Here is a 24,441-nt window from a genome sequence, read left to right on the forward strand (position 1 = left end):
TTAAATTCAGTTCTAGTATTTGAATAAGGCTTCCATGTTGCTGTTTGCTGCTGAATTTTTATTCTGTTAGACTTAATTTACTCAGCTTACAGCACCACTTCTCATCCAATTTGATCCACCCTATCAGTGCAATAGAATTTGTACCCTAGTAACAACGCCCCACTGGTTATCCTCCTTTTACCAGGTCTCCGAGATGTCTATTATATCTACATCTTCATTTAGTGCTATATACTGTAACACTCCTATCTTAATTTTTTCGGCTTCTAGTATTTGTATATAGACATTTCAATGTACTACTACTAACTAGCATTTCTAAAGCGCTACTAGGGTTACGCAGCGCTGTACAATTTAAACATAGAAGGACAGTCCCTGCTCAAAGAGCTTACAATCTAAAAGACGAGAACAATCTAAAGACAAGTGAACAATCTAGAGGACGAGTGAACAGTTAGTCTGATAGGGTGGATAGATTTGGGGCATTCTATATATCTTGAGCGGTTAGGCGCCGAAGGCAGCATTGAAGAGGTGAGTTTTAAGCAGAGATTTGAAGATGGGTAGGGAGGGGGCATGGCGTATGTGTTTTGTTTGTTTGTTTGTGTCTGTCTAGTAGCTGACGTGGATGATTTACAATCTTTGCTCTCTCCTTAAAGGCTCTTGACGGACTTTTGCCTTTATTCCAACCTGTCAGGAGAGTATCCTTTAAAGATACCTCACTGAACCATGTGCTCCTGAGCAACTGTCAACTTTCCCCCAGGTTCTAGTTTAAAACTTGCTCTATCTCCTCCTCCGTTTTCAGGTGCAGGTTACCTTCATTTTATGTCCTTGGCAATATCTTGCAAAGACATAAAAAGACTCAATACCATTCAGAGGAAACCAACCAGAATGGTGTGGAGTCTGTGCCAGAAGACACATGAGACGAGACTTGAATATGAATACCCTGGAGGAGAGGAGAGACAGGGGTTGACATGATATACTGAAAGATATTAAGGAACGAAAAGGAGAGGCTATCATACTAGAGGACGTACAATGAAGTCACAAGGGGGGGAAGCTAAAAGAAACATCAGGAAATACGGAGAGGGTGGTGGATGCTTGGAAAGCTCTTCCACAGGAAGTGGTGGAATCCAAAACAATAATGGAATTCAAAAATACGCAAGATAAATACAGAAGTTCTCTATGTGGCATAAAAAATATTGAGCATTTCCACTCACTATAAAGCTAAACTTTCACAGGTTAAAGAAAAAATAAAGGCACAGAACGTGGTAAACTGAACCAGGTGTCAGAACCCTAAACTGAAATGGGGGGGGGGGGGGGGTAACTGGCAGAGTAATACAACCTTGGCCGCCTGTCTATGCACACTTGATAGGCAAGTGCTGGTGTTTTATCTGCTGTTATTTACTGAGGGGTCCTTTTACCCTGTGATGGTGGTGGGGGCTATTTTTCCTGCATGCCAGGGCCCTTTTTACCACAGCGGGTAAAAAGACCCCAGGCACACATGGCCATGCGGTAAGAGAACTCTTACCGCATGGCCATGTGACGGGGAGCCCTTACCACCACCCACTTAAGTGGCAATAAGGGCTCCCACGCTAACCCGGTAGCAACTGGGCAGTGTGTGATGATGCCGGATTACCACCGGGTTATCCTGGCGCAAGCCATTTTCGGGGGTTTTCTTTTTCCCCTGGAAATGGTACGCGCTTGGGGCGGGACTACCGCTGGTGGCCACATTGGGCTGGCAGTAGTCCCAAAAGAGCAAGCAGGTAAGCCCTTGCTGGGCTCAAGGGTCCCTATGTTTACCAGCAGCAAGGATTGATCTCTCCCATCTCCCCAAGAGTTTCCTAAATTCTTCAGTTTAAAACTAACCAAGGACGTCCTGTGTTAGGGAAGGTCCACCCATGCTCAGAACTTTACAGTAAGGTCTGAGCCCGGTGAGCTGTTTGGTCCCTATGATACGTGATTTAACCTGTTCATGTGCCAGATCAATCCAGCTGTCTATAGAAAATGTTGATTGCTGGTTAGGATGAGGAGGGGGATGCCTGGTGCAACATATTCCCAAAATTATTCCCAACATCATACACAATTCACATATCTTTAACTACTTTGCAAAACATATCACTTTGATAATATAGATCATCAGATATAACACAGGTACTTCAGAATCAACTTATCTTAAGCAGGCGAGTGTGAATCATCATTGATCCAAAATAATTTTTCAAAATGTTTTTCTTTGAATAAAATTGAAGAAAATATAAAGCTACTTAGCTTCAAATTTCAAAAACAGTCAGATCCTCTGCCGACATGGCCAGGTTTAGTTTTTCTTCTTCAGGGAAAGAGGTTCAGTTCAATTCTTCTCACTCCATACTAAGCCCTGCTTTACGGTACTCGCTCATCTGACATCCGATGATTACAATTGGTACAAAATACAGCAGTTAAAGTTATCACTAATTCCTGGAAAGACGATCAAGGAACCCTGCAATTGTGCCAGGAACACTGGCTATTGGTTGCTCATCGAATAATCTATAAAATATTGAGATTCGCTCACAAAATTCATTATTCTGAGCAACCAATGTACCCCTTCTGTCTGTTGACCCCTTGCATTTCTTCTCGTCCTCTCTGGTCATCTCAGCAATTTCACTTTGTAATTCTGGTACATTACACCAGACACTATTTGGGCTAAAAATTTTAGTGTTGTGGCCCCCACTTTGTAGAATTGCCATTGCATCTAAGGTTAGAAAAATCCCACTCCACTTTTAAATCACGAGCTAAAAACTCTCTTATTTAGAGATGCTTTTCCCACAAACTAATCTGACTTATAAACCTGCCTTTCAGGTTCAGACTCCTTTGTCTTACCCCATCCCCCGACAGGTAGGGGGCATCAATCACTGACCAGCAGTATATTTTTAGTGGATGTATTTTTTATGTTATTATTTTCTTTGTATTTTATCCTAATACTTTCCTATCATTATTTTTAGTTCTTTTCATTTTTATAATTGTACTTTATTGGAAACCGCTCAGTGCGCTCTGGGGCAGTATATCAAGACTGAATAAAACTTGAAAGAGCTTTTGTTGGAATGTAAGGAGAAATCAATGAGGCAAGTTAGAGAGGTGCCCCAGCATAAAGGGCTTTATGGGCCAAGGTTAGGGCTTTGTGATGTCTTCTGTGAAAGATCGGAAGCCAATAGAGTTGGCAAGGGTATAAATCAAACTCCTTGTACAGAGTATTATACTAGGGGAAATTATTTATGTTAAATTTTGGTCTTCGGTCACTCCTCTATTAGGTAAACCTGATTTAGATTTTTCTAAAATGTTGTTTGCTTGGGCAAACTCTAAAGAGCTTGTTTTGAATAAATCTATTCCTTGGGTTGCAAAGAACAAATTAAGTCGCTCATCACCCTAGTATTCTCTTTCATTACAACAAGATTGTTGGCAAGCTAATCAAACCTGATCAAAACAAATCTTCAGAATAAAGTAATCTGGAAATCTAGCTTGAAAAAATTATAAATTGCAGCTCACAGAGGTAAGAAATTATTATTCTAGTTTGTTTGAGAAGAACTCGACTGATGAAAAAGCATTATGTAGTGTGACCAGAAAGCTTTGTTCTCATCATTCTGATGTTATTAAATTATGACCACATGCAGAAGATCTGGTTTTGTATTTTAGAGAAAAGGTCAGAAGAATTCAGAATGATATTTCTACACCAATACTAATTGCTCAAAGACCTATTTTACATCTAGAAGTTGATTGCGATTCATGCAGATAGGATTCGGATGACTTTTTCTTGTGTTTCTGTTCAATTAGTGGCCAATATAAATGAAATTGCATTGCTCACTGTAGATTAGATCCTTGCCCTTATTTGATGAGGAATTGATCTTGCTAATTTGGCTCACACACTTACTGAATATCATGTTGAATCAGGGGATTTCCCTAGGTTTCATGGGGATATTATGTTAATACCTATTCCCAGGGCTTTTTTTGAGAGGGTACTTGGGGGTACTGTGTACCGGCACCTTTTCCATTGTCTGCTAAAATTGGCCCATGGACCCCAAGTTTTAATGAAAGAGCTCAGGCTCTACACACCAATTCTGCCTTGTCATAGATTCTGCTTGCAGGGGGCCTGGCTATTGTGGGGTGGATCCCTCAGTGATTACCCCACCCCTGAAGGGTGGCCTAGCATTTGAGTACTGGCACCTTTTTTGCTAGAAAGAACGCACTGCCTATTCCCAAAGCAAAGGGACTGGATATGACTCTCCCTAGTAGTTTACTTCCAATTGCCAGTATCCCCATTATTGCAAAACTGTTAGAAACTTTAGTGGCCCAGTAATTTTCACATGTTCTAGTTAAATTTAATTATGTCATGTTCATCCCAGTTTTTTAGATCTTAGTACTGAGCTCCTCCTTCTGGTAGCTCTGAGTTCAGAAGTGAAAAAGTTGTGAAGTCAAGGAGTTCAAATGGTCTTATTGCAATTTGATTTATCTGCTGCATTTGACACAATAAATTATTCTGTATTATTGCCAAGATTCAATTAGATTAGTATTGCTGGACCCAGTTTGGTGAATTCTTATGCAACACAAGTTATTTTGTTTAAAAAAAAAAATAAGGTTTGATCTTCTGCAAGTTGGAATTCTGCTCATGAAACCCAGCCTGGCTGGGTCTGTTGAGAACCACTGGTTGGAACAATGTTTCTTACGCTGGTATTGGTTTTCAGGATATCTACAGTACAATGAAAAGGCATGAGAGACATTTATATGTATTCACTGTGTTATTTCACAAACCAGCCTTGGAGTACTGACAGTCCTCATTCTATGAGTCCTCCAGCAGTAAATAAGGGTAGGCAGGAGAAATATTGAATATTAAGCGTACTGCATAATGTAAAGATTACTTCTTCCCCTGAAGCATAAGTCTTACTTTGCATACTGAGGAGTCTAAGGAACCGCAATTGCTATTAGCAAACTGCCAGTAAGGTCATGGGCAAGGCTTCAACTAGAGTATTGTATACAGTTCTTGCTGGCTGGAGAGGGTGGAATCTGCAGGGCGATAAGTACTTAAGAACAGTCATATTGGGTCAGACAAATGGTCCATCCCGCTCATTATCCTGCTTCCAAAAGTGGCCAATCCGGGTCACAAATAACCTGACAAAAACCCAATTCGTGGCAACATTCCATGCTACGAATCCCAATGGCTTCCCCCCATGTTGCTGGGGAGGGTTGAGGTTTAGGACAGGTGAATCCTTATGATGGGGAAATTATGTGCAAAAAAAAAAATTACAAACGTACAGAATGTTCTAGATCTTTATGTAACATTTTAATTTGGGGAGCAGATGTTCCCAAGGAGTAGTATTAGTAACCCAAGCTTCAAAAGTGATCTCTCTCATCTTCAGACTTGATTTCAGTGTCAACTAAGAACATAATAGCCCTACTGAGTCAGACCAATGGTCTATCTCGCCCAGTCAATCCAGGTCACAAGTACATGGCAGAAACCCAATTAGTAGCAACACTCCATGCTACCAATCCCGGGGCAAGCAGTAGCTTTCCCCATGTCCATCTCAATAACAGACTATGGACTTTTCCTCTAGGAATTTGTCCAAACCTTTTTTTTAAACCCAGATCATTAATCACCGTTACCCCCATTATCCTTCAGCAGTGAGTGCTAGAGCTTAACTATTCTTTGTGTGAAAAAAATATTTCCTCCTATTTGTTTTAAAAGTATTTCTGTGTAATTTTATTGAGTGTCCCTTAGTCTTCCTGCACTCACGCACAGCTCTATTAGAACAATGAAGCTTCCTTTACATGTATTATCGCCACACCTGCTCTACCTGGTCTGTGGTTACAGTGTGCTACCCCACCACCAAACAGCTTTCTACTCCTTCCATCTCTTTCTCCCATTTGTCCTGTTCTCTACCACCCTCTCTTCATCCCAGTCCTCTTTACAGCTAGATTATTAATGGTATATTCTTTGAGCGGCTTTCATTAGAGATAAGTGTGTGTGACAGTGTTTTCTTGTCATTATTTGTATGTTTTATTGCAAGCCACTTCACTGCAGGTGAGATATGTGTTTTTAATAAATAAATGCCCCTTGTCCCCAAGAGTGTGCCTGCCCTATAGACCAAGACAGGCTCTCTTTCTAGAAGCAAAGAACATGTCATGCAGTAGATTTGGACTCTACTTCCAGTTCCAGGTGAGACAGCATGGCAACTAGTTGATCCCATTGCTCCCGTTCCAGGTGCAGAAAAAGCATGCCAAGGAGGAAAAGACTGCTTTTTGGACTGGTCTGTCCCACTTTGAAGGAAAAGAAGGTATGTGAGCTGGTAGCTGCTCCTAAGAAGCTAGGCCCAGCCCATTTTCCTCCAGCTTGGTAGAGTAATAGTTCTGCGTTGTGCTACTGGTGAGAGTAATGGTGTCTAAAGCTTATTCCTCTTCTATGGCTGCAGCTTGAGTGGGAGTCTTGATTGAGGACTACTGAGTATTATATTGAGAGTTAGGGCGGTGCCAGAGCAGAAGGTAGGTGTAGAAAGAAAGGGGTTTTGGTATGAAGACTTGAGGCCCACTAGAGGATTAAGATAGAGCTGCAGGTACTTGAACCTATTGGGGAGGGTGTAGAGCTGAACACAAGGAAGCAGGAGCAGAAAAGCTGGCTGAAGACTGGGCATTAGTCTGCTCTCACAAATAGAACTGTCTCCCTGGCACCAAGTTGCCTAGTTACAATAGTCGTTTTCATTTTTGTTTCTTATAATAACCCTTGCTACTTTAAATAGCTAAACCCTCTTCCAGTACCTGGTAATATATATTTTTTTTGGTCAAGTTTCTAAGCCTACTGCATAATGCTACGGATATTTAGCACTACAGGACGGCTAGATATGTGCTGTAGTCCATTACCCTCAGCTAGTATGTAACATAGTTATATGAAGGCAGATGAAGACCAACATGGCCCATTTCACTGTGGCCTGCACCTGTGGGGGAGGTGGGGGGGTTAGGTTATACCTAACCCCTTTTTTCTACTAATTTTAATGCTATTTTATTCTACTGTTTTGCTGGCCTACATTTGAGAGGGTGTCCTTTCATCGAAGCCTGGTCTTAAACTTACAGCCTGGTGCAATTTTGTGCCCTCCCTGCCCATTTTCAAGTCCTTACTCAAAGCCCATCTCTTCTCCCTTGCTTTTGGCGCCTAACCACCTTCCCCATTCATGATACCTCCACTGACTACATAGTTTGTTACCTTTAGATTAAGTAGAGGAGTGTGGTAGCATTGTTAGTCCACTCTTAAGGTTATCAATAGAAATCAAACAAACAGACGAAGAAGGGCAACCTTGGAAAGCTAATCAAGAAATGTATTAAGTTATGTCCAATAAAAAAAAAGGTATCATCTTATTTTCTTTTCCATGTTTTATTTTGTTTGATTTCTATTGATTACCTTTAGATTGTAAGCTCTTTGAGCAGGGACTGTCCTTCCCCATGTTTAAACTTGTACAGTGCTGCGTAACCCTGGCAGCGCTTTAGAAATGCTAAGTAGTAGTAATTTGACTGCCCCTATCGGACCGACCGTTCACTTGTCTATTAGATTGTAAGCTCTTTGAGCAGGGACTGTCTCTCTTTGTTAAATTGTACAGCGCTGCGTAACCCTAGTGGCGCTCTAGAAATGTAAGTAGTAAACGTATTGCAATTAGCGCTCCTGGTCCTTGTCGTGTAAAAAACGATGTCTGAACCTGCACTGGAAGGCAGCTGAAAGGCCCGAGTCTACCCTGCCCCCACCTCATAGACGCAGCTGCCGCCCATGTTGGGGTGATTCTGATCCTGCTTGCCCCAACCCCTCCCCCCCCCTTCAGAGAGGGGGCGGGGCTTGTCTGTACCACACAGTCTACCCCGTTGGGAAATGTTACCAGTCGCGCCTGCCTGATGCGTCCAGATGTCCCCGTTCCATTCGGCGTCATTTCAGGGTAAACGTTTGCCCTTCCCCCGCCGGGTGTTTATTATATAGTCACCTCTTTCCCCACCGCCAAAAAGCGCGGGCGCCGGCGTGGTGACGTCACGGCAGGCGGGGGGCGTGGCTGTGCAGGGGGCTCTCGAGAGGCTGGCGAGAAAGAAGAGGAGGACGAGGACAGACGCTGCGGGCGCCACTGGAACGAGCGAGGAGGGAGCCGCTGAGGTAAAAAGGAAGCAGCATCGTCGTGGGCAGAGGAGGAGACGCCGAGGCCGGTTCTCTCTGCGCGCGGCCCCCGCGCTTTTCGCTGGCGTCTCGGACACCGCGAGGCCTCCTCCACCTCCCTCTCGCGGCCCCCTTTGTTTAAGCCGCGCGCCCGCTTTCCCCTCGTGCGCGCGCTTGCTCAGTGGCCTCTCGTTTTTGTGCCATTTGGGGGGTTTCGGGTTTTTTTTGTTTGTTTTGGGGTTTTTTTTTTTTTTCCATTTTTGCTTCAAGGAAAAGGGGGTTGGACGAAAATAAACGCCTCGTTCCTTCTCCAGACAGACTGCGCATGCGTCGCTAAGCACGCTCTGCGTGCTGATAGGTTGGGATGTTAGAGGGTATTTTCGAAAAAAAAACGCAGCTGGTCTTTCATTGGTGAAAACCTAACGTTAGACCCGCCTCTGCCATTTGAGAGGGGAGGGGTTTCCGTTTTGATTGGTTCCTTATTTTTTTCTCATTCTGTAGTGTCCTTTGTCAATTGAAAGGGGTTTTGTAATTGTTGAGCCAGAGTGTGAATGACTGATTCAGAGTTGGGGCTGCTCTTGTGAGATCGCAGGTGCACTGAAGCTCTACAGTCTAGTATCTCCTCTACAATGAAATCACTGGATATTTCCCATGTTAAAATCTGCAATATTAATACCAAAAAGGAGTGGGGGGGGGGGGGGGGGGGTAGGTGTAATACTATCCTTGAGAATATTAACTTAAGAAATGTGCTTTTACGAAGTGGGCAGAAAAATCACGGAGCAGCCCCTCTGTGGTTGGTGTAAAAAGAATAACAGAGTGAAAGGCCTGGGGTTACTACAGGTCAAGACATATTTGTTGTATAAGTTCATAAGAGTTGCCCTACAGGGTCAGACCAAAAGTCCATCCAGCCCAGTATCCTGCTCCCAACACTGGCCAGTAACAAGACTTCCTAGTAGCACAGTGGCTTTCCTCACAACAACATTAATAATGGTTTATGGACTTTTCCTCCAGGAATTTGGCCAAGTCTTTTTTTTTTAACCAGCTATTAACTTACTTTTGTTTAATTTGTTTCAACAGTGAGTTCCAGAGCTTAACTATAAGTTGAGTGTATTTAAAACAAGTAGGAGAAAATATTTTTTCACTCAAGTTTACAGGACCACTAGATGATTAAGATATAGCTGCAGGGACCTCAAACCATTAGAGAAACATGGGGGCCCTTTTTCAAATGTTTGGGAGGGCCTATGTGCATACAGTGTATGCCAGATTGTCACTACTGCCCTGCTAGTGCGTGAGCCAGCAGTAATTCTGAATTCAGCGTGTGCCGAATCCCATGGTGAAAAATACGTTTGTCTACTGTGGACCATTTACCTGACAGTAAACAGCAGTTGACGCATGCTTACTGCGCAGGTAGCGCGTGAGACCGTACCGCTAGGTCAGTGGGTGGCAGTAAGATCTCAGGTCGGAAATGGATGCACGCTGGTTTCAGTTTCAACACGCGTCCATTTTCTGGCCCCTTAAAAAAAGGCCCTTTTTCCTAGACGTGGTAAAAAATGGCCAGGCACACGCCCAAAAGACGTCCTCACACTACTTCGGGTCACTTTTTTTACCACTTCTTACTAAAAGGGCCCCATAGTGCCTTGGAGCTGAACACAAGGAAGCAGGAGAAAAGATGGGTGAAGATTGAACTCTAGTCTTCTCTCACAACGGTTTTCTAGGGGTTGTTTTTCTAGTTTCTTGGAATTAGCATGTTCTAAATGCTAAGATGTCCATAGGTATAACATGTGCATCTTAGCATTTAGTACACAAAATTTAATAAAAGGGACCCTCAGAAACGTTTTCTGTTTAGTCGCTTTTACATTTAATCATCTTTCTGACTTCATGTGCAACTTTCTTTTAAATTAGTCCCCTTATATTCTCTTATTCTCTTACCTATCTATATGTTCCATCTTTGCTTATACCCTATGCTGTCTATTAAAATGTTACGTATTGTGTTGACGTAAGTAGTATATGATGCCATACTTAGTATAGTTATTTGAATATTTTTACTGCTATAATTGTCTATTGCATATGTTTGATTTACTCTTACTGTACACCGCTTTGAGTGAATTCTTTCAAAAAGGTGGTAAATAAATCCTAATAATACTTTTACTATTAAGATATTTTAGCATTTCTTTCATGTTTTTCCAACTTCAGAAGTCGGTGTATTACAGTAGTTAAGGATATACATTCAGATCCGTTAAGCAAATACTTTGAAGACAGGCAATCACTGGTGAGGTGTAAATTTACAAGAGGGAAATACAGGCCTGCGATTTTATTTATTAGGATTTATTTAACACATTTTTGAAGAAATTCACCATGGTAGTGTACAGCAAGAATAAGTTGGACATAAGCAATAGACAGTTGCTTACTCTTATTTGAATACTAGTAAAAAAGGCCCGTTTCTGCCTGAAATGAAACGTGCGCTAGCAGGGGTTCCCCCCTCCCTCCGTTGCTGTCTCCCTCTCTGTCCTCCAAGTCCCACGCCCTCCTTTTGTCCCCTCCGAGTTCGAGGCCGTCCTCCCTCTCCTCTCCCACTCCCCTGTAACTCACCACTTTGTGGAACGACGACCACGATTGTGGCAGGGCCATTTGTGGAGGGGTGGTTGGAGGGTAGCTGGCACATTTTTAGTCAGTGGTCACTGTGGGGTTCGTCGGTTGAAGCCATGTCTCCGCCCTCGAAGTCATAACCTTTGACGTGAGGGCAGGGCTAGGAGACATGGGCAGAGAGAGATGGCTTCGGCTGGGCACGTCCTCGGCCGCTTTTGTTTGTTAGGCAGTCTGCAGCGATTCGTTGGAAGGGGAGGAGTACTCCTCCTCGTTCGTTCATTTTCGTTGTTTTGTAATTGTTCCGCCCTCTACGTCATCACATGTGACGCGAGAGCGGGGCATGGAGACATGGTGAGTGTTGTGGCTTCACCACCATGAACTTACGAACCGGTGTCTGAGTGGCTGCGGTGTCGTCGGTGTCTTCAGAACGTTGAGGGTGAGTTTTATTATAGTAGATTTGTACTATTTCATTATAGAATTCTACTTCAATGTAAGGAAAAGGTGCATGAAAATGCTTATCTACTTCTACTCTAGCAGAAATCAAGGCCTTTTATGCTGTGTGCAGCAGCCTGTCTTAGACCTTGGGTATGTGAGTAGCAAATTAGTTGCTTTTTCCACTAAAGGCTTGACGAGAAGAACTAAGCTTTCACTTGTCTCCTGTAGTAGAGCAAACTTCTTGGGAGTATTTTACTATCCTTAAGGCAATTTTACTATTAAAGTGTTCCAGTTGGGGATAGAAAAATACATCTATTTTCTGTCCCACTGACCAGGGAAGCTCAGCTTGGCAGACAGGTATATACCATGGCTTTGGGTTGAATGCTGCTTCATAGAGAGAGCCATGTTTTAGTACTTTCCTGAAAACTTTGCAGTTAGGGCTTCATTTTGATTAAAATGTTTAATTGTGCAACTAAAGGCAAGGCATAGCCAGCAGTTTATTGGGGGTGGGAAGACATTTCCTCCCCCTCCATTACATATCATATCTTTGCTGATGGGGATTCTGAAGCCCCACCAGTTGAAGAAATCCATTGCCAAATCAGCCCCCTTCCTCGTATTGCCTGGGAGCAATGCAGTCAGTGGGGTGCCTCCAGCCACCACTCCCTGAGCATGCTCAGTTCATGCACAAACTTGGGGAATGCACGCGTCTGTGGCTGGAGGCATGCCAATTACTTCCTCATTCCTGAGGCGGTGCAAGGAGGAAAGGGGTGACAGGCAGTGGATTTCTTCGGCTGGTGGGGCTTCAGCAACCCCATCACCCCACCCCAGGTCCATTATCTCTCTCCAAATCCTCCCCCCCCCCCCCCCCCAACCAACACTTCTCTTTTTTTCTTTCCCTCCACCCTCTCCATCCTTCCCTCTACCCCAGGTCCATTAACTTTCTCTCTTCTCCCTCCAATGCCGTCCCTCCATCTTTCTCTTCTTATTTCCCCCTTCCCCTGTTCACAATCCATTATCTCTTCCTCCCCTTTTAACACTATCTGCAGTTTTATCACAATTACCCCCTTCCCTCTCCCTAAGATACGGCCTTGGATTGGATTGGATTTATTGATTTAAAATACTGCTCTATACTAAAGTGTCTGAGCAGTTTACAACAAAAAAGTGAACTTACAGCATACATAATAATAATACTAAAACTATATAAAATGTAAAGCTTTACATTTTATATAATTTTAGTATTATTATGTATGCTGTATGTTCACTTTTTTTTGTTGTAAACCACTCAGGCACTTTAGTCAAAAAGATTTTGCAACCACGAGTACCAAAGGGGTAGTCCACTATAAGCTGCACTCCCCCCCCCCCCCCCGGCTCTCTCAGGTCCCCCTCACGCCCACCTGCGACTTGCTGTTGCCCCCACTCATCCACAGTCAAGTGTTTGGCCCCTCCTGGACCTGACCGCTGGTCTCACTCCTCCCCCCTTCAGGACCTGCTTAAGGATCTCCCCCCTCCTTCCCACCACACAACCACCTGTACCCCTTCCCTCCCCAGTATCTTTTAAAATTACAAATCTTCGGCCCTGCCCCTTCTGGGGCCAGGTTGGTAGGTAGGCCCGGTGCAGGCCACAGGCAGCCTTTCAGTAGGTCTGCCGCTGGCAGTTTCAAAAGGTACTACAGGGAGGGAGGAGTGAATCCTGGCAGAAAGGCATTTATTAATCATGATTACATTTTTTTAATGACGATTAATTATTTTCCACATTCTTTGTGACGATAGCTGCAGGTAACATGTAGTCCTTTTTTGCAATATCAAAGAACCTTTTAAATGATCCATAAACTTCTTTATTTTGTTTGTGTTTGTCATTCTGTTTAACAAATTTAACACAAAAGTATGTGTGTCTTTTAATTGTCAACTAATTGTCATAAATGAATTACACATAAGGGGTTGAATGTCTGGGGGCAAAATAATTCTGAAAGTGTAACAGAACAAGGCCAGATTCAAGGGGGGGGGGGGGTTTAAAGGGTTACATTTTGCCTTTCTGGGGTATAACTAAACTGGTTTACATATTTGCAGGTACAGTTCTGTCGCTAGTGGGCTCATGATCTGTTTTGTATCTGGGGCAGTGGGGGGGGGGGGGGGGGAGGTTTGAGTGAGTTACCCAGGATCACAAGGAACTACAGTGGGAATTGAATCCGGTCTCTCAGATTCTCAGTCCACTGCTCCAAAACATTAGGGTACTGCATGCCTCAGATTTGCCATGGAGGAAAAAGTGGTGAAAAGAACACACACAAGTTTTAAAATAGGCTAGATGAAACTGGGTAAATGTGCACCACCAAAAATTGGCCCAGTGCATTTCCATAGGGGAAACAATTTCACATCCTACATCATAAGTAGAGGAGTGTAGTAGCCGTGTTAGTCCACTCTTAAAGGTTATCAATAGAAATCAAACAAAATAAAACATGGAAAAGAAAATAAGGTGATACCTTTTTTATTGGACATAATACATTTCTTGATTAGCTAATCAAGAATTGTATTAAGTTATGTCCAATAAAAAAGGTATCTTATTTTCTTTTCCATGTTTTATTTTGCTTGATTTCTATTGACATCATAATGAGTGGAGTGGAACGGGTAGATGTGAATCGCTTGTTTACTGTTTCTAAACATACTAGGACTAGGGAGCATGCAAGGAAGCTACAAAGTAGTACATTTAAAGAGAAAATATTTCTTCACTCAGCCTGTAATTAAACTCTGGAATTCATTGCCAGAGAATGTATCAAATCAGATGTCACTGTCAACAGATTTCAAAAGGGCCCCTAAGTTTTTTTTCTACTTAACTCTTGAAAAAGATGGCATTAACGAACACAGAGGATCCCTAGATTTAGATGAACTACGGGTTTTTGGGAAGGAAACCAAACTGATTTCCGGGTTACTGGAGCCACACTTCCAGTGGTCCCTTAGCTCCCAGAAAGCACTCACAGACCATCGGGATTCTTTATCAGTCCAGACAGGCAGAATGAACTTGGAACAGTAAACAAAAAATGGAAGTACCTGGGTAGATCAGGTCATGTATAGCTATTCAGCAGTTATCAAATATAACTGTTTTTTTACAGGGCTTCAGCAAAGATCTCTCTTTCTCTCCCCCCGGGCTGAAACTGAAACAACAACCAGCAACTCTCCCCTATAAGAAACTGTCTGCATTCAACAAACAACGATTAAGTATGTAATATGTACAGTCTTAATAAAATACTTTGAACACAGACACGTTACGCCAGACCCATGATCATTATTCAGAGTTTTCTTTAGACGCGGGAGTAACACATCTCTGGAGGTCACTGTGAAGAGAGTAATGTTTTTCATAGATTTCTCTTTTTTAAGGGGAAGAGTTTCTTCGGTTTTCACAGGGGTGGTGAATTTTGCAGAGGCTTCCACATGGTTTTCTTTAAGAAGCTGGAGCAGATACCTGTTTCTTGCATTGCTGATTACCGTGGAGGGTATATTGAACTTTTTCCAACCTCTGGGTTTCCTTTTACCTCTTGTATACAAAAGTCCTGTCGGCATCCCAGGTCGCCACTTCCTTGTGTCTGGATAGCATCGAGCAGCACTTGTGTGTTTTCCCTATAACGCAATTCGGTACCTCTTAACACTTCCAGAAGAACCAGGTCAGGCACCCTGTTGGTACCTAATGGGGTCTCAGTTTGCTTATGACCTTGTTCAGGTAAATACAGGTTTATTTTTTCTCTTTCTGTTTCGCTCTGCCTGACAAATAAGTAGCACTGTAACACAGCTGAATAACGATTGGCCTTTTTGTATTCGGTTAGTCCGGAACTTTGAAGAATACCACTCATTTCTTTATTGAGCCTTTGAGCGACATCCATTCTAATATTCTTAAATGATCGAGTGGCTGGTTAGGGACCAAGTACATCTTTTCAGCGTACTGCATTGTCTATAAGACTCAGCAGCAAGGTAAAACTTAGCAGGGGTCCGATAAAACCTCCATACTGTGTCACCAGCTTCTTTGTTTTAAGAAGTGTCCTCCTCCCCCCCCCCCCCGAGACTCTTCATTGCGTGCCTTTGTGTTTTCAGGACGCTGATCTGATGCTGTGATAACCTTTCAGAGCGTTCAGCGCAGTCTCTGCTTGAGCTGCTGTAAGTAATCTGAAGTGATGCTGAGGATGGCCTTTCTCTGCCGAGGCAATGCCTGAGCTAAAAGTTTTAAAAGCTCTTCGTGCAATTAGACCTGTTGTTGTCTGAGAGAGCATGATTTGCATGTGTGGAAATAATGGTGGTTCGTCAAGGTACACAACTATCAAAGCTGGGGGAAAGATGTCTGTCCTCAAACTATAAAACTCGGGTATCAATGCATTCAGATACACAGTGAGGTCCATGGCTTTCTGGTAGCATCCTCAAAGGCCTTGAGAAAGAAATGTCTTTCATTTGTCTGGTGAGAACTGCCGTTTACTGTTTATCTCTGGGATTCTTAAAAAGTACCATATGGCATTTAAGGTGTAATGCGGCAAAACATGTTCTGGACTATATAGATAATGCTTAATTTTTGCGGTCTGTGTATTTGGTAAAGGCTTTCTCAAGTCAATCGTTTTTACAAGCAAACTCCATAAAATCATTGATGATGACCAGATTTACTTTATGGACCGGAAAAAAACAGATCATTACGTTACTGGCAGCGAATCCATAAAATGTATAAATGAGTACCAGTTTGACAATTCTTTATACATAGGTTGTCAGCAAGTGTAAAACCACAGGATTTGATCGAGTTTCAAGGTGGCATGTTTTGGCAGTTTTTTATCAAAGGAACTTTTACTGCTGTTGGAAAGCCCTGGTATGATGCTTGAGTAGGAGTGGACCAAGCATGAGTCGAATTCTTCAATATCCATAGCAAAAAAGTAAACTCCCTATCACCTTCGGATCAGATTACTATCAAAGAACTAGATTAAAGTTACGTGTAAGTTTGTTTCCAGATACTTTTACACTGATTCCTAGTTTTTATATTAGTGTGAGGTCAACAGATTTAAAGATCTGTTACAAGATAATCAGCTGGGTTTTCTATTTATTATTGAATCCTGATTATCAAACGTAGATTACCCTACAATTAGAGAGTTGTATCTTACATGCTCCAAGGGTGGATAAACGAGTGGGAGGGTTGGCTGTGATTTATAAGGACTTAGTTTACCTCATTTGGAGATTTTGGTCTGTGAGGTCAAGGAGGATATTTTTACTGATCCTGTGTTGTGTACTAGTTTGTTCTCATGGAAAATGGTATAAAGTACAAGGTAACTTTTATGAGTTTATAGGTTCTAATATCGTAATGTATGATCATGTACTAGCCCTTGGTGATTTTAATTTACATTTAGAGGAAGTGACAGGTTGAAGACATACTTGAATGTTTTAAATAATTGGAATTTATTTTGTCCTAATAATTATGTAACTCATGACAAGGGTCATATTTTAGATTTGGTGGCTTTTTCTATATTACAGTTCCAGTAATATAGTGATACATTTGAATGATCGGTCTGATCACTTTCTTTTCGATCTCATTGTTTCCTGGAGTGATAGAGAAAAATACAAGAACAGGAAAGATCAAGTAAAATGGTAAAAAATAAATTAGATTTTAATTTTTTTTTGGGGGGGGGGGGGGGAATAGAGTTGATGAAAAGTTACTAGATGAGACATTTCAGCTGTCTGAAGTTTTAAATGTGATTGCTAAGTGGAATCTAATATGTACTGATTTGCTGGATGAGCTAATGCTATTGAAAAGGATAACTAAAATTATTAGAACACTAGTGAAAAAGGCCTGTTTCTGACAGAAATGAAACGGGCGCTAGCAAGGTTTTCCTCGGAGTGTGTATGTTTGAGAGAGTGTGTGTGAGATTGAGAGAGTGAATGTGCGAGTGTTTGTGTGTGACAGAGAGAGAGTGAGACTGGGTGCGAGTGTGTCCATGAGAGAGAGAGTGTGTGTGAGAGAATCAGAGTGTGTGCCAGGGGCCCCTCCCTCCTCTGTTCCAGTTCCAGGGTCCCCCCTCCATCCCTCCCTCTGTCCCTCCGAGTTCCAGGGTCATCCCCCCTGCCTCAAAGTTCCAGGGTCACCTTCCCTCCCTCCCAGTTCCATAGTGCGCCTCCCAGTTCCAGGGTCCCTCTACCAGTTCAAGGGTCCCTCCCAGTTCAAGGGTCCCTCCCAGTTCCATGGTCCTGTCCCCTCCCTTCCTCCCTCCCTCCGAGGTGCTTGGTGGGGGGGGTTGCTATTTGCTGTCAACCTAAGGAGACACTGCTTCTGGCGTCCAGCAGCTAAGTCCTGTCGTGACCCACAGGCAGGTGGAGCTCCCTCATACTCTCAGTGACACACATTGACAGGGAACGGCTGGATAAACTGTTTTAGTGATATGTAGTATAGATTTCATGATATTGATATGTACAGATGTGTATTTTTCAAGTAAATGAAAAAGGTGTGCAGTAGGAAACCAAAAACAAAACCCTTTTGTTCTTTACCTGTAAAGGCGCAGTTTATCCAGTAGAAACAGCTTTAGACGTGTTTCAGATGGAAGAAGGGAAAAAACCGAAAATGTGTATCAGTAGCTCGTAGGTGTGCTTGGTTTTGAGTGTATGGGAATGATGGCTGTGTTGGGGAGTGGAAATAGAGATTAACCAATGGGCATCCTTGCTTACATTGTAGTTGATTGGGTCAGTTCCACTCTTGTGTAGTAATCGTCCTGCTGCATGGCCAGAGTCGGAGAGGAGAGGGGGTTGTGGCTGAACGGTGAGCGAGTGGCTGCGGGAGGGTGGGTGAGGGGGATAGTGGGCGGGGGGACGGGGTGCAGTGGCGATTTTGTTTGGTTTTCTGTGTATGGGAATGATGGCTGCGTTGGGGAGTGGAAACAGAGATTAACCAATGGACTTCCTTGATTCGTTGAATGTGTTTGCTCCGCCCTCGACGTCATCACGTTGTGACACAAGGGCGGGGCACGTTGGAGGTGCCTTTTATATATAGAGATATTCTAAGTGGTTTGATTCAGAACTTTTATGTCTTAAACAAAAGTGTAGGAGATTGGAGAGACATTGGAGGGAAAGAATACTTTAGAGCCTAAACTTAAATGGAAAGTTGCGATTAGGAGCTATAAATCTCAAATAATTCTTAAGAAAAAGGAATATTATTCTAAATTAATTGAGACAGAAAAAATACGAAACAAGTGTTTTCTATAGTAATTGAGTTAACTAGAGTGATTTAATTAGCCCTGTGGATTTAACACCATCAGCTGATAACTTAGCTTTATATTTTTTAAGAGGAAGGTAAAACAATGATGGGGGTCAATTAATTCCCAATATGCAGGTTATTAAGATGGTTTCAGAAGTAGAAGGAGCTCCTGTTGATAGAAGCTGCTCTGATTTTGCTCTGATATTTTAAGTGACATAGGAATAAGTAATAGACAGTATAGAGTTAAGATCCATGGAGTGCTCGCTGAACTTTGGAGTCCATGTTGTGGGATCCCTCAGGGTTCCCTGCTTTCTCCTATTGTTTTTAATGTTTTGTTGAATTCATTGAGAAAATATCTGAATCAGTTGCAAGTGGATTCTTTATATATGCAGATGATATTACATGTTTCCTGTGTCTAAGGAAGGTGTAGGCGCCTTCGCGCGTCAAATTGAAACTACGACCTGACTACCGCGTGTCGTGGGCAGTAATTCCATTTATGGTGTGTGTCCAAAACACCCGGTAGAAAATATTTTCTACTGCGTGGCACTTACCCAGCAGTATTGTATGCGCGCTGACGATTATCGCCTGATTAACGCGTGATACCTCGCGTGATTAACTGCCCTCCCCTTACTATCTACTGCCCTGGTGGTCTAGTGACCTCTTCGGGGCAGGAAAGAGCCCCCTCTTTCCTGCCCGGAGCGCTGCCCTTGCCCTGCATCCTGTTGCTGTGACGGTCTCAGGATTCAAAATGGCCGCCAAGAGTTCGAGGCCGCTTCGAATCCCGAGACCATCACACAGCAACAGGATGCAGGGCAAGGGCAGTGTTCTGGCCAGGAAAGAGGGGGCTCTTTCTTGTCCCGAAGAGGTCACTAGACCACCAGGGCAGTAGATGGTAAGTAAGGGGAAGGGAGGCTAGGATAGGTCTGCCGCCCGCCCACCCGTTTGTCCAGAAATCCGGACAAACGGGCGGACTGGCAAAACCCACCCAGACGCCCAGACATGTCCGGGTAAATCCAGACATATGGTAACCCTACCTGCTGGCATTTGCTCTGTGTGTACTGTTTACATCAAACTAGTTTTATTCAGGAAGGTGGCTGGCCTTTCAGCCTGAAGGTACAAGTTCAAGGCTGGTTTTATCCATCCTGTTAAAAACTGGGCTCAGCTAGGTTTCCAATAGGGCATATTTTATTTCATTCTCTCTTACTGCTTGCTTGGCCAAGCGCAGTTCTTGCATGACTGTAACAGTTATCAGAACTCTACTGTACTACAGATTGCCCTTCTCTCTCTTTGCACACTGATATGGCCACACCTTTGCATATTAGCCTCAGCTACCCCGGTTTCTGCAGCGTACCCGGTACCTCTAATTGCTTCTATGGTATTTTTGGCATCTGTTCATGGTATGAGGTACCTAAATGTTACACTTTTTATTTATGTAACCAATTGTTTATTTACTCTTGATTGGTGCTTGTTAGCCACATTGAGTCTGCAAATAGGTGGGAAAATGTGGGATACAAATGCAACAAAATAAATTTTTCATGAGGAGTGGTCCAGGAGCTACTTCAGTGCAGAGGTAGCTTAATAGTTGTTGCAATCAGCTGAGAGTAAGCACAGAGCTCTGGGGGTGCTGCTTCACAACCCACTGCAGCTTGCTGTCTGTAGTGCGCAATGGTGCAACAGCCATATTCTGCTACGCCATCTGGCTCTGGTTCTCAGCCGCACTTGTTAGCTCCAATACACAGCAGTTATAGTGCACAGTCACACCAGCCAATTCTTGTCCCTATCTGCAAGAAGTTAGCGCTGGCTTAGGCATCAGACCACTGATGTGGCTTCCAAGTCACATTTGGCAACCTGCCTTTTGGAAGTAATCTTGGGACTGGAGAAGATCTAGGGCAGTTGGGTAAAGACCTGAGGGACTTCCAAGTCTCGGAGATTGCCAGGGGACTAAGGATGATTTTTAATCCTCTTGGTTTTTGTTGTAGGTTTTGTGGGGCCAGGAAAACCATTTTCAGAGTTTCCACTTCCACTACGACAAGCCACCTGGCTGCTGGTAGAATGAGCTCTGTTTCAACTCCAGGTCTACCTATGCCTGCTGCATCTTCCAATGATGGAGTCCCAGTTCACTCCTCAGGCAGGACTTCTGTACTGATTTCAGGAGGAATGGACCAAGATTATCTCAGTTCAAATGTGTCTTAGTTTTTCTATTGCATGATTACAACCTGGACTTCACTACAGATTTTTCTTGGATTCTACATGCAAGCTCAAACACTGTCAGGCAGTTCTTGCCAACGTTCTTCCTTTAGTCACAGTCGAGTCTGTCCCCAGTTGCAATTGGGGAATGGGAAGTTGTTCCCTTTGTTTTGTAGTTCCAACCAGGGAGCTTCCTTCCAGCTGAGTTTGGACGTCATAAAAGAGTCTAGGGTGTTTACAGTTCAACTTTTCACAGTGGGAACCTTGAGTGTGTAATAGTTCTGTCTGGTGGGGAGAGTTTCTAGCCTCCGTGGACCTCAAGGAAACGTACTTTCTTACTTTCATATTCCCAGTGCTCCTTGTTGCAGAGGGATCTTAACGATTTATTACCATGTCATTCAGCCTTTCCATGTTGCCGAAGACATTTTTGCAAGATCATGGTGGTAGTGGCAGCTTTCCTTTTATGAGGATGGATTGCAGGTTCATCCATACCTTGTGACTGAATGATTTGCGGCTCTCTGTATCAAGAGACTCTGCAAATTTCATCCAAGATACCTACTCATCTTCAGTCCTTAGGATTGGTAATCAGTGTCACCAAGAGTCAGTTGTTTTCAGCACAAATCTTGGGTTATCGGGGAGTGCTGTTCCATATAAGCTTCGGAAGTCCTTCCTTTTTCTCCTCAGCAACAGGTGCCAACCCAAGTCAGGTTTTACTTTCCCTACCAGGTCCAGGATATGGGAGTAGGTTCAAGTTTATGGGTCAAAGTTCTCTTTCTTGGACATTCTCCCATGGACCTGATTCCGTATCAGACCACTTCAGGGGTTCCTTCTCTGCTTTGGTCCCCATCTCTATGGTTCCCTTCAAGCCAACTTAGTCTCAATGGGTGATTTCAACACAACTTTCAGCTGATATTTCAGAAGTTCTGTCTCCCTGGAGGTGGCTATCTGTAGCTTGTAGGCTGCAAGGGTGTGCCGTAGCTGGCGGCAACAGATTTCGGATCCCTTCCAGAAGGCAGTTAACCTCCTCACTTGCCAGATGTAGAGTCGAGGCCAGTTTAGTTGCTAGTTTTTTTCTATGATTTGTTTCGGGCGTTAAATAAGCAGACATTTTTGGCGGTCACATCCTGTCATTTGATGTGGTTGCGCTGCTGGGCGGTGAATGCAGCTTCTAACGATGGCTGGTTCAGCTCCCTTTTAAGGGCAACTATTATTTGAGGACTCCATGAAGTTGGTGGAAGATCTGGGTGACTTAGACTCAGCATCTTCCTGAGGACATGTCTACAAGTTCTTCTCGGTCGGGTCAGGCTTGTCCTTATCTTTACAACACCAGGACTATCGTCCAAGGCAACCTAGTTTTCTTTAGCAATCCAGTCCAGGCAGGTTCTCAGAACTCCCAACTTCATCCATTTGAGATCCTCTGGATTTCTACTAGTGATGGGGCGCACAGTCCTGTCTTTTCTGCATATGGTGGTTTCTGCCTTCCATCCCATTCCACCTTTTTCTCTTCCCACTTCTTGGATGTTCACCATATACTCCTATACTATTTGGAAGTGACCAGCGAGTTCCGTTGGTCAACTCTTTGCTTCTTGCGTTGCTCAGGACCATAGGAAGATAATGCCCTTTCCAAATCCACGCTGGCTCGCCATTTTTAGATTGACAGATGGTGGCATAACAGTTTTGATTTTCAGGAGGAGCAGACCTTTTGTAGAATAGGCGTCAGTGTGAAGCTGAAGAGCTGTTCCGAATAAGCGCCATTTTATTCAAAATCCTTTTAGGGGAGCAACTGCTCCCCTTGCATCCCACCTAGCTACGCCTCTGCATAGTAGGGCAGTGCCTGGGATGACCCACTGAGCAGAAGTGACTTCCTTAGCATCCCTCCGGACCGGCCCAGGATTGGACTGATGGGTTGTGCTCGCCTACCAGCAGGTGGAGACCTGGGCCGGTCCGGAGGGATTAAAGGAAAGCAAATTAGCAGGTAAGGTCTAATTTCTCCTTCCTACATAGCCTTACGCGCTGATGAAGACTGTAACGGTCTTCTAGTGCTCACCATTTTAAGATTAGCAGATGCAGCGGTGGCAGGATCAGAAGCAGACATATTCAGAACCTGGAGAGCCTTAGGTATATAGGAGGGTGGTGACTCCTTACGAAACACCCACACTGTGGTAGGATCATCAGATTCCTGACCTGCTGAGCAGAAATGCCTCCTGGCATACCTTCATGCTCTCCTTTGGCTGATCACAAGAAAAGGGATCTGGCTTCAAGAACCGCAGTGGCTGTTGGCTGAGAGAGGCAATTTCTTCAGCTGGCCTCTGTATGGGACAGTCTCTCCCATTGTGGGTGGCAGCACTTTCTTCCAGAGCGCAGTTGACTTCCTTTTCCGAGTTCCGTCTGGCTTTCATGTCTGCCCTTTGCAGTTTGTCCACTTGGTCCTCTGTCCTGCCGTAGATGGCTTTTGTAGATCGCCCACTTGATCTGCTGTCCTTCCCTTGCCAGGATTTTCAGGCTTGGCAGCACTAGGCGTTCTAGATTTGACATGTCAGTGCATGTAACCGTGGCCTTTGGAGCATTGCTCCAGTCTACTGAGGTTGTAGTACCCTGCCCCACTTGAGGACTGCTTTGGTACATCCCACATCTCTGGATTGATCTGTGGGATGCTTTGGAAGGTAAAATTAGTCCTTACCTGATCATTTTCTTTCCATTAGACCCAACAGATCAAGCCAGAGACCCGCCTTTTGTTGTTCTGGGTTGAGTGTTTTCTTCTAGTTGCCTCAGTTTCTTCAGATTCCTTCATTTTATTTTTGGCTACAAAAAAAAAAAAACAGGAAAAACAAATCAAACATAAAGGAAACCTTCTGTTACCCTCCTGCAGGAGAGGTTGAGGAGCTCACATGGGCTTTATTCAGGCAGGAGAGGACTTCCTCTTTTGTCATCCACTGCTTTGGTATCAACAATACTGAAGTTAAGGTGGCTGCACATGACCACATATAGTAAACCTCTGAAGTTCTCTCTATCTCCACCTGCTGGTAGAGGGACATAACCCACAAGTCTCTGGATTGATCTGTTGGGACTAAAGGAAAGAAAATTATCAGGTAAGGACTAATTTTGCCGTGATATCTACTCTGGGGTGTACTGTATCCTGCTCAAAGTGACTGAACTGTGTTAGTGAAGGAAAGGATTATTTGTTGTTGTAATTTACTGATTTTTAGTAGAACTTATATATGCCTGCTTCTAGCTTATAGAATTTTTTGTGAACTCCTGTTCCTTGCAGTCATGGCTGTTTTATTTTTGTGCAGGAAACTGAAAACGGCATCATGCCAATTCGTCGAGCCGTGAATGCTGCTCCACAGGAAACTCCTCCCAAAAGCAAACCCATTGAAGGTGAGGAGCAGAAAGCAGGTAACCATCATCATCATCCAGTATTTTATAATGTTATTGCAAGTGGGCCTCCACCAGATTTGCTTAGGATCTAGAAGCCAGGGGTTTTCATTCTCAGCCATGCTGCTTAATATTTATTTACAGCCCTTATGTAGAATGCTACATGGTTTGCAAATAGGTTAGAGGATATACACAGATGATGCAAAAAAACCTTTATCAACTGGAAAAAAAAGTGCACAAGACATGTACTTCTTCCAGGCAGTTCTGCAATTTAACAGTATTAACTTGCCCTGAATTTATTTAATACAGAAGTAAGGCGAGGATGTGATGATAAACGTTTTTGCTCCAGTGAGATTTCAAGATTGTGATGTTCCAATTAAAGATAAGATATTGAGTCTTGGAGTATTACTGGATTCACACTTGAATTTTGAAGGTAAAGGTGTTTTTATCGGTTACATGTTTTGAGTAAAATTAATTAGATCAATTTCACCATATAATAAAGAAAATGTAAAAAGAATAATGGTGAATT

General features: G+C 43.4%; 1 protein-coding gene across 2 annotated transcripts in view; it reads left to right on the top strand.

Moving 5' to 3' along the window:
- Window positions 1-7,974: 7,974 nt before the first annotated feature.
- The window catches only part of HP1BP3 (heterochromatin protein 1 binding protein 3), a 53,989-nt gene continuing 37,522 nt past the window's right edge, over window positions 7,975-24,441 (top strand). For both annotated transcript variants that reach the window (XM_030222194.1, XM_030222195.1), the window contains exons 1-2: window positions 7,975-8,131; window positions 23,831-23,933. In XM_030222194.1, the coding sequence (XP_030078054.1) occupies window positions 23,849-23,933 (85 nt within the window). In that variant the 5' untranslated portion in view covers window positions 7,975-8,131; window positions 23,831-23,848. The remainder of the gene's footprint in view (window positions 8,132-23,830; window positions 23,934-24,441) is intronic.

The sequence above is a fragment of the Microcaecilia unicolor genome, chromosome 13 (genome assembly GCF_901765095.1).
Source record: "Microcaecilia unicolor chromosome 13, aMicUni1.1, whole genome shotgun sequence".
Taxonomy (NCBI): Eukaryota; Metazoa; Chordata; class Amphibia; order Gymnophiona; family Siphonopidae; genus Microcaecilia; species Microcaecilia unicolor.